The 10273-nt window shown below is 45.0% G+C and overlaps 1 protein-coding gene across 4 annotated transcripts in view; it reads right to left on the bottom strand.

Annotated features, from left to right (window-relative positions):
- Positions 1-10273, bottom strand: part of LOC106564512 (SWI/SNF-related matrix-associated actin-dependent regulator of chromatin subfamily A member 4) — a 31206-nt gene that overhangs the window by 13116 nt on the left and 7817 nt on the right. For all 4 annotated transcript variants that reach the window (XM_045691054.2, XM_045691048.2, XM_045691051.2 and 1 more), the window contains 11 exons: positions 9638-9811; positions 9061-9231; positions 8336-8386; positions 5462-5592; positions 5300-5354; positions 4933-5072; positions 3434-3587; positions 3027-3190; positions 2384-2450; positions 2002-2112; positions 1579-1821 (listed from right to left, as the gene is read on the bottom strand). In XM_045691054.2, coding sequence (XP_045547010.2) covers positions 1579-1821; positions 2002-2112; positions 2384-2450; positions 3027-3190; positions 3434-3587; positions 4933-5072; positions 5300-5354; positions 5462-5592; positions 8336-8386; positions 9061-9231; positions 9638-9811 — 1461 coding nt within the window. The remainder of the gene's footprint in view (positions 1-1578; positions 1822-2001; positions 2113-2383; positions 2451-3026; positions 3191-3433; positions 3588-4932; positions 5073-5299; positions 5355-5461; positions 5593-8335; positions 8387-9060; positions 9232-9637; positions 9812-10273) is intronic.

The following is a 10273-nucleotide window of genomic DNA, read 5'->3' as shown; positions in this document are numbered from 1 at the left end:
TAGCTGGAAACGGCTGATTTTTAATGGAATATCTACATAGAAGTACAGAGGCCCATTATCAGCAACCATCACTCCTGTGTTCCAATGGCACGTTGTGTTAGCTAATCCAAGTTTATCATTTTAAAAGACTAATTGATCATTAGAAAACCCTTTTCCAATTATGTTAGCACAGCTGAAAACTGTTGTTCTGCTTAAAGAAGCAATAAAACTGTCCTTCTTTAGACTAGTCATGTATCTGGAGCATCAGCATTTGTGGGTTCGATTACAGGATCAAAATGGCCAGAAACAAAGATCTTTCTTCTGAAACTCGTCAGTCTATTCTTGTTCTGAGAAATGAAGGCTGTTCCATGTGATAAATTGCCAAGAAACTGAAGATCTCATACAACGCTGTGTACTACTCCGTTCACAGAACAGTGCAAACTGACTCTAACCAGAATAGAAAGAGGAGAGGGAGGCCCTGGTGCACAACTGAGCAAGAGGACAAGTACATTAGAGTGTCTAGTTTGAGAAACAGACGCCTCACAAGTCCTCAACTGGCAGCTTCATTAAATAGTACCCGCAAAACACCAGTCTCACTGTCAACAGTGAAGAGGCGACTCCGGGGTTGCTGGCCTTCTAGGCAGAGTTGCAAAGAAAAAGCCTCATCTTAGATTGGCCAATAAAAAGAAAATATTCAGATGGGCAAAAGAACACAGACACTGGACAGAGGAATTGAATAGTTTCCAGCTACAATAGTAATTTACAACATTAATGTCTACAATGTATTTCTGATAAATGTGATATTATTTTAATAGACATCTTTCAAAAACAAGGACATTTCTAAGTGACCCCAAACGTTTGAACAGTAGTGTACGTAGCAGTGATTAGCAGCTGGCGGCCCGCAGGACAGATGAGCCGATTAAATGTGGGCCTCAGCCTTCCGAGTGCGCAGCGGTCTAAGGCACTGCATCGCAGTGCTTGAGGCGTCACTACAGACCCGGGTTTGATTCCAGGCTGTGTCACAACCGGCCGTGACCACAAGTCCCATAGGGCGGCGCACAATTGGCCCAGTGTCGTCCGGTTTAGGGGAGGGCTCATTGCGGTCTAGCGACTCCTTGTTACACCTGGTCTGCGGTTGTGAGGCCGGTTGGACGTACTGCCAAATTTTCTAAAACGCCATTGGAGGTGGCTTACAGTAGAGAAATTAACATTCAATTCTCTAGCAACAGCTCTGGTGAACATTCCTGCAGTCAGCATGCCAATTGCACGCTCCCTCAAAACTTGAGACATCTGTGGTATTGTGTTGTGTGACAAAACTGCACATTTTCGAGTCCCAGCACAACGTGCACCTGTGTAATGATCATGCTGTTTAATCAGCTTCTTGATATGCCACACCTGTCAGGTGGATGGATTATCTTGGCAAAGGAGAAATGCTCACTAACAGGGATGTAAACAAATTTGTGCACAAAATGTGAGAGAAATACACTTTCTGGGATCTTTTATTTCTGTTCATGAAACATCAACACTTTACATGTTGCGTTCATATTTTTGTTCAGTATATATAGCATTTCTCAATTTCTTTCAGCTAAAAAAACTCACCTTCTCTCCAGTCATAGCAAACGGTGCATTGAACCACTGTTCGAAAGTACTGCAGCTCTTAAAGATGGTGGGCAGGAGAAAGTTGAGCAGGGCCCAGAGCTCAGGCAGCTTGTTCTGGAGCGGTGTCCCAGTTAGGAGCACTCTCCTGGGGGCCAGGTAGTGGGTGTTGAGGACCTGGGTCAGCTTACAGTGGTGGTTCTTCATCCGGTGGCCCTCGTCCACGATCATGTACTTCCACCGGATCTGTGGGGGGAGAGGGAGCAGGGGAGTGATGGAGGAAAGAGAGCGAGAGAGAGAGAGAGAGAGAAAGAGGGTTGGGGAGTAGGAGAAGACAGAAAGAGGGTATATAGGTCATCAGTCAAATGGTCATGGTGAGAGTTGTTCAGAATCACGCTGGAGGTAGAGTGTGTGTCTGTGTGTTACCTTGGCTAGGACCTGTTTATCCTTGATGATGTACTCATAGGTAGTGAGGAGAACGTTGAACTTGCCGCTGCGTAGCTGGGGGATGAAGGCCCTTCTGGCCTGAGGGGAACCCTGCAGAGACAACATGAAGGACAAGAACTTGGATTTAACTTGACATGAATGAATGAATTAAATGAATAATTACTAGAATGGTGTGACTTTACATTTGTATTCATAACAGGCCTAGTTGTTGTTGTTCTGACTGCAAGTGATCCACTTTTGATTTGAATGCATTAGACAGGCTTCCACACGGCCGCCCATATGGCTGTATTTCAGGACCCCAAGTAATTAGTGTTACCATGGTTACCATATAGTTGGCAGAAGGTTAGCTGCTCCAACTCACCTTGTAGGAGACTTTCACTACAGACGGAGCCCACTTGTCAAACTCATACACCCAGTTAGAGAGAGTTCTGTCAATGTGAGAAGAGAGGAAAACAGAGGGCCAAACTTACCTAAGCAAACAAATAGCACTGTACCCATAGCGATAGATACATATATATTACTATTCTATTTAGATTTGAACTATTACTTTTTAATTATGCGACTGTACCAAACCTTACCCACCCCTCTCTCCGGATCATTGTTTCCCTCTCATTAGTACTGTACTCCATCATATCATGTATGACAGTCACGTTAAGTGTACTATGAATACAGTTACAATTAAAGGGACAGTACTCTTCAAAAGTCCCACGCCATCAGTTGTGTATATCCAGCTATATACTGTACCTCAACCACAAATGAATGGAGAAAATAAGCACAGGAAATCTGGAAAATGATGTGGAGCTTATGTCTTCCATTCATTTTGGATTGTGGCATATAGCTGAATCTACAAAACGGCCTGTGACACGGACTTACAGTAGCTCAACGTACGACCAATGTTGGGGGTCTTGAAAACGTGATTGATTTTGGAGTGTAATGTCCCTTTAAAGTTTAATTGTAATTGAAGCCATGGTTCTCCGTGCGTGGCAGAGCGGTACAGTACTCACGAGAGCGGTACTATGATGAGGAAAGGTCCGTTGACTCGTTTGTTCTCCATCAGGTACGTGATGAGAGCGATGGTCTGGATGGTCTTTCCTAGTCCCATCTCATCAGCCAGGATACCATTCAGATTGTTGTTGTAGAGAGACACCAGCCACTCCAGACCTTTAATCTGACGGAGGGAGGGACAGAGGGAGGGAGGGAGAAACCGTTTGAGTGGAAAGGCGAGACAAGGAAAGGAAGAGGAGAGAGACAAGGAGAGGAAGAGGAGAGAGGAGAGAGAATCAACAGAGGAAGACAAAGGACAATGTCAGCCAGCCAAAATTGTACAGGTTGGTCTGGGTTTCTTCTAATGACTTAAGAAAGGAAATGTCACTTCTCAGGCTTATTCAGCCTCTTGTCAGTGCTGCTTCACCTGGTACTGTTTCAGTTGTCCGTTGATGAGTATAGTGGACTGTTTCTCCACTCTCTCAGTGACAGCATGGGCCACAGCGTAGTAAGACTGGAGTCCCCGAGCGAACGCTGCCTCTGCACTGTTATACTCATCATCCACATCCTGTTTAGCATGCCTAGGGACGGAACCAGGGAAGAAACAATATCACCGGCTGAATGGCTTTAATGCAATCACTGACGCACTTTTATGATAGTTTTTCAATGAAAAACGTGGTATAAATTCAATGTATTATTATTTATTATTACATATTGGCATGAGCCCTATAAAGTAAGTGTGCTATTTTTTTCAATTCTATCGCTATGAGAGACAAGCATCTTTAGCTGGAAAATTCACTCCGTCATTGATAAGGATTTGCAAGTCAGCAAATCAGCAAAATTTCTCGCTGAATATTAATGGAACTTTTGACCCCAAAACTGAATTGTAGGCATTTCTGTCTTTATGGCTTATTTAAATAAATCCAATGTGTAAGCAGGAGTGCACAACAGGTGAATCTTAATTGTGTCTCCTTGTGTCCTATCTTCTTGCCTCCTCAAAACACATTGGAGAAGGCCAAAAACACATTGGAGAAGGCCAAAAACACATTGGAGAAGGCCAAAAACACATTGGATAAGGCCAAAAACACATTGGAGAAGGCCAAAAACACATTGGATAAGGCCAAAAACACATTGGAGAAGGCCAAAAACACATTGGACAAGGCCAAAAACACATTGGAGAAGGCCAAAAACACATTGGAGAAGGCCAAAAACACATTGGAGAAGGCCAAAAACACATTGGATAAGGCCAAAAACACATTGGAGAAGGCCAAAAACACATTGGACAAGGCCAAAAACACATTGGATAAGGTCAGAGATTTGAGATTCACCCAATTCCTCACTGAAAATCAACAGTTCTTTTGACTCCAACCTCGAATCATACACCAGACATTTCAAATCAAATCTAAATGTATTTGACACATGCTTTGTAAACAGCAGGTGTGGACTAACAGTTAAATGCTTACTTATGGGCCCTTCCAAACGATTTCAGTAAACCACGTCTCAATTTTAGAAACACATAAAATAAGGGCTGTGTTTTGTGTAGGCTTACCCTGGCATGACGTTTTGATAACCATGTAAATCTCTCTAGGACAAGGTGACTTTTATCAATATATTCGTCTCCATTTACTACGATATTCAAAAATGCTACATTAGCAGCTCATTAGCATTCCATTTTTTGGGGATAAATACAGGCGAATATATTGATAAAAGTCACCTTGTCCTAGAGAGATTTACACGGTTATCAAAACGTCATGCCAGGGTAAGCCTACACAAAACACAGCCCTTATTTTAAATGTTTCTAAAATCGAGACGTGGGAAAAAGGAATGGTGACGATTGGAACCATTTCCCTGTTTGACTGCTAGGTTTCATGGGTATTATGACTCATACTTTGTTACTCTATAGGGACCCAGGTGTAGTGTGCTCACTCTATGATGTGTCGTACGTCCACCTCTGATACTTCTTCACTGTCTGGGTCTGGGATCTTCTTCTTCTTCTCCTCTAACCCTACTAACCCTGGGAGGACCACTACTGGAGGCACTGCTGGCTGGGGCTCCTCCTCTTCCTCCTGACAGGCCAATGACAGGCCAGGGGCGGGACAACAACAACTTGTCAATCCCCACTCAGACAGACTGGTCATAGCTTTGGTACAGAGAGAGTGTGGAATGAATCTAGTCTTTATGGCTGTATAACCAATTCAGTTGATTTGGTTCCTACTTGTAGCGTTTTCATCCTGTAATCTCTATATTAAGAGTTTAGTCATGGTTGGGTACTATCTTTTATGACCAAACCCACCTCCTCCTCTTCCGATCCACTGTCTTCACTGTCAGAGCGAGGGGCCACCTCGTACCTGGAACAGCAGAAAACATCAGTATTACAACCACAAACATACCTTTACCCCCTCTAAAATATACCCCTAAACACCTAATAGGCCCATCTCATCCTCCAGCCCCGTACCCAGGGTTCATCTCCAGCCATGTGTCCAGCTGTCCAGCTTTAGGAGCGTCCGCCCCTGTCAGGATGTTACCACTGTCCACGTGGATCACCTTCACTGGTAGGTCACTCATCTGGGACGTCTCATCTAGAGGCTGGAAGGGGGGGGGGGGGGGGGGGGGGGCGAGTCAGAAAAACACTGGATGCTGACGTTGAAGGGGAAATATACTATTCTTGGCATCTACTAATACTGATAATTGTTGGTATTTTACTAGGATCCCCATTAGCTGCTGCTAAAACATCAGCTACTCTTCCTGGGGTCCAATATGTCTGGTGATAAGAGTCAGAACGGCTCTGGATACTGATGCAGATACCTGCTTCTGGGTAATGTAGATACCTGCTGAACCATGACCTTTTTTAAATGTTTTTTTATTTCACCTTTATTTAACCAGGTAGGCCAGTTGAGAACAAGTTCTCATTTACAACTGCAACCTGGCCAAGATAAAGCAAAGAAGGGCGACAAAAAACAACACAGAGTTACACATGGGATAAACAAAAGTACAGTCAATAACACAATAGAAAGATCTATATACAGTGTGTGCAAATGGAGTAAGGAGGTAAGGCAATAAATAGGCCATAGTAGCGAAGTATTTACAATTTAGCAAATGAACACTGGAGTGATAGATGTGTAGATGATGATGTGCAAGTACTGATACTGGTGTGCAAAAGAACAAAAAAGTAAATAAAACAATATGGGGATGAGGTATGTAGTTGGATGGGCTATTTACACATGGGCTATGTACAGCTGCAGCAATCGGTAAGCTGCTCAGATAGCTGACGCTTAAAGTTAGTGAGGGAGATATAAGTCTCCAACTTTCAGCGATTTTTGCAATTCGTTCCAGTCATTGGCAGCAGAGAACTGGGAGGAAAGACGGCCAAAGCAGGTGTTGGCTTTAGGGATGACCAGTGAGATATACCTGCTGGAGCGCGTGCTACGGGTGGGTGTTGCTATGGTGACCAGTGAGCTGAGATAAGGCGGAGCTTTACCTAGCAAATACTTATAGATGACCTGGAGCCAGTGGGTTTGGCGACGAAAATGTAGCGAGGGCCAGCCGACGAGAGCATACAGGTCGCAGTGGTGGGTAGTATATGGGGCTATGGTGACGAAACGGATGGCACTGTGATAAGACTGCATCCAGTTTGCTGAGTAGAGTGTTGGAGGCTATTTTGTAAATGACATCGCCGAAGTCGAGGATCGGTAGGATTGTCAGTTTTACGAGGGTATGTTTGGCAGCATGAGTGAAGGAGGCTTTGTTGCGAAATAGGAAGCCGATTCTAGATTTAATTTTGGATTGGAGATGCTTAATATGAGTCTGGAAGGAGAGTTTACAGTCTAGCCAGACACCTAGGTATTTGTAGTTGTCCACATATTCTAAGTCAGAACCGTCCAGAGTAGTGATGCTAGGTGCGGGCAGCAATCGGTTGAAGAGCATGCATTTAGTTTTACTAGCATTTATGAGCAGTTGGAGGCCACGGAAGGAGTGTTGTATGGCATTGAAGCTTGTTCGGAGGTTTGTTAACACAGTGTCCAAAGAAGGGCCAGATGTATACAGAATGGTGTCATCTGCATAGAGGTGGATCAAGGAATCACCCGCAGGAAGAGCAACATCGTTGATATATACAGAGAAAAGAGTCGGCCCGAGAATTGAACCCTGTAGTACCCCCATAGACTGCCAGAGGTTCGGACAACAGGCCGTTCGATTTGACACACTGAACTCTATCTGAGAAGAAGTTTGTGAACCAGGCGAGGCAGTCATTTGCGAAACCAAGGCTGTTGAGTCTGTCGATAAGAATACGGTGATTGACAGAGTCGAAAGCCTTGGCCAGGTCGATGAAGACGGCTGCACAGTACTGTCTTTTATCGATGGTGATTATGATATCGTTTAGTACCTTGAGCGTGGCTGAGGTGCACCCATGACCAGCTCTGAAACCTGATTGCAGAGCGGAGAAGGTACGGTGGGATTCGAAATGGTCAATGATCTGTTTGTTAACTTGACTTTCGAAGACTTTAGAAAGGCAGGGCAGGATGTATATAGTTCTGTAACAGTTTGGGTCTAGAGTGTCACCCCCTTCGAAGAGGGGGATGACCGCTGCAGCTTTCCAATCTTTAGGAATCTCGGATGATACGAAAGAGGTTGAACAGACTAGTAATAGGGGTTGAAACAATGGCGGCGGATCATTTTAGAAAGAGAGGGTCCAGAATGTCTAGCCCAGATGATTTGTACAGGTCCAGGTTTTGCAGCTCTTTCAGAACATCAGCTAAGGAGAAGCTGGGGAGGCTTGGGCAAGTAGTGCGGGGGGTGCGGAGCTGTTGGCCGGGGTTGGGGTAGCCAGGAGGAAAGCATGGCCAGCCGTAGAGAAATGCTTTTTGAAATTCTCGATTATCGTGTATTTATCAGTGGTGACAGTGTTTCCTAGCCTCAGGGCAGTGGGCAGCTGGGAGGAGGTGCTCTTATTCTCTATGAACTTTACAGTGTCCCAAACCTTTTTGGAGTTAGAGCTACAGGATACAAATTTCTGTTTGAAAAAGCTAGCCTTTGCTTTCCTAACTGACTGTGTGTATTGGTTCCTGACTTCCCTGAAAAGTTGCATATCGCGGGGACTCTTCGATGCTAGTGCAGTACGCCACAGGATGTTTTTGTGCTGGCAAATACTATGTCTAGAATTACTGTATAACAACAGGTAACATAGTGGTAACCATAGTGATGTAACAGTGTACTGTAGATTGGTTATGAAAAAGTATGAACATGTATGCACTCATTACAGTAAGTTGCTCTGGATACGAGCGTCTGCTAAATGACTCAAATGTCCAGTACGTTAGTTTAATATCCCACTCACTTCTCCATCAGGTCCCAGTACAGGAGTCTGACCCTCAGCGTTCTCCAGCTTCTGTAGGAAAGACATCCACACATCAGTGTGTTTATCACGCTCACAACCACATCTACACACTGACTCTATAAACTCCCTACAGAGACTAGTGCTGACTACAGCTCACAACCACATCTACACACTGACTCTATAAACTCCCTACAGAGACTAGTGCTGACTACAGCTCACAAACACATCTACACACTGACTCTATAAACTCCCTACAGAGACTAGTGCTGACTACAGCTCACAAACACATCTACACACTGACTCTATAAACTCCCTACAGAGACTAGTGCTGACTACAGCTCACAAACACATCTACACACTGACTCTATAAACTCCCTACAGAGACTAGTGCTGACTACAGCTCACAAACACATCTACACACTGACTCGATAAACTCCCTACAGAGACTAGTGCTGACTACAGCTCACAACCACATCTACACACTGACTCTATAAACTCCCTACAGAGACTAGTGCTGACTACAGCTCACAAACACATCTACACACACAAATTCCTCAGGAGATCTCGGTTGGGCTGAAACCTCGTCTGTCATGTGTCCGTCTCAACGAATCACCATAGGAACATATCAGTCGTGGACATACTTTTTCCCCCCTTCTGTCCAGCACCTGAACCTATTGGATGTGTGTATGTTTCCTTTGTCGCACCTCTCTCTCTCTCTCTCATACCTTCTTCTTCTTCCTCTTCTTCTTCTTCTCTTTGAGGGCCTGTACCAGCTTGTGAGCCCGGACCAACTCAGTGAGGTTGGCTACGTACTCATCCGTCTGCTGCAGCAGGTAGGCCAGACGCTTGTCTTTCTTCTGGTCAATCAGCTTACGGTAGCCCTCCTCATCCTCAGCCTGGAGAGAGAGAGGGTGGAGAGGGAGAGAGAGGGTGGAGAGGGAGAGAGGGTGGAGAGGGAGAGAGAGGGTGGAGAGGGAGAGAGAGAGAGAGAGAGAGAGAGAGAGAGAGGGAGAGAGAGAGAGGGGGAAAAGGGAGTGAGAGAGAAGGGGGGAGATATTCAGACAAAACACATTGATGTGAGATGGATGAGTGGGTGTGTGGGAATCAGAGTAGAGAGAGTAGATGTAAAGTAATGTGCATTGTAAGAGTGTGTTTCCACATTAGTGTGTGTCTTTGTATACACATGAGTGTGTGTCTAAGTACGGAAAGAGTATGAGTGTTTGCACGTGTGTGTCTTTACACACACACAAGTGTGTGAATGACAATTATGTACTGTCTGTCTATGTATGTAAGGGTCCTCACCATCAGCCTCCTCATCCTCTCCTTCTCGATACGCTCGTTCTCCTTCTTCTGCTCGCGCTCTGTGTTGGCGTGGTATGTGGCCACGGCCTTGGTGGCTTTCTGGATCTTAGCTGTGATGGAGCGGTGGTACTCCTTAAAGTCTTTGGCGTGGGCCAGGATAATGCTCAGATACTCCTGGAGACAGACAAGAGATAAGAGTCAGGATTCAATTCTGTCCCATAGCAAGCATTTCTAGCTGGCGTGGTGGTACTGCTGCTGCTGCTGCTGCTGCTGCTGCTGCTACTACTACTACTACTACTACTACTACTACTACTACTACCGCTGCTGCTACTACTTCTACTACTTCTACTACTTCTACTACTACTACTACTACTACTACTGCTACTGCTGCTGCTGCTGCTACTAATCCTGAGCAAGGCAGTTAACCCACTGGTCCCCGGGCGCCGAAGACGTGGATGTGGATTAAGGCGGCCCTCCTGCACCTCTCTGATTCAGGGGGGTTGGGTTAAATGCGGAAGACACATGTCAGTTGAAGGCATTGTTACAACTGACTAGATATCCCCCTTTCCTACTGCTACTACTGATTAACATAATGTACCGTATCTAATAACCTCTGTTTTTATGATGAACAGCGAA

The sequence above is a fragment of the Salmo salar genome, chromosome 12, assembly GCF_965601325.2.
Source record: "Salmo salar chromosome 12, fSalSal1, whole genome shotgun sequence".
In the NCBI taxonomy this organism is placed as follows: Eukaryota; Metazoa; Chordata; class Actinopteri; order Salmoniformes; family Salmonidae; genus Salmo; species Salmo salar.
This window is presented reverse-complemented; position numbering and strand designations above follow the sequence as displayed.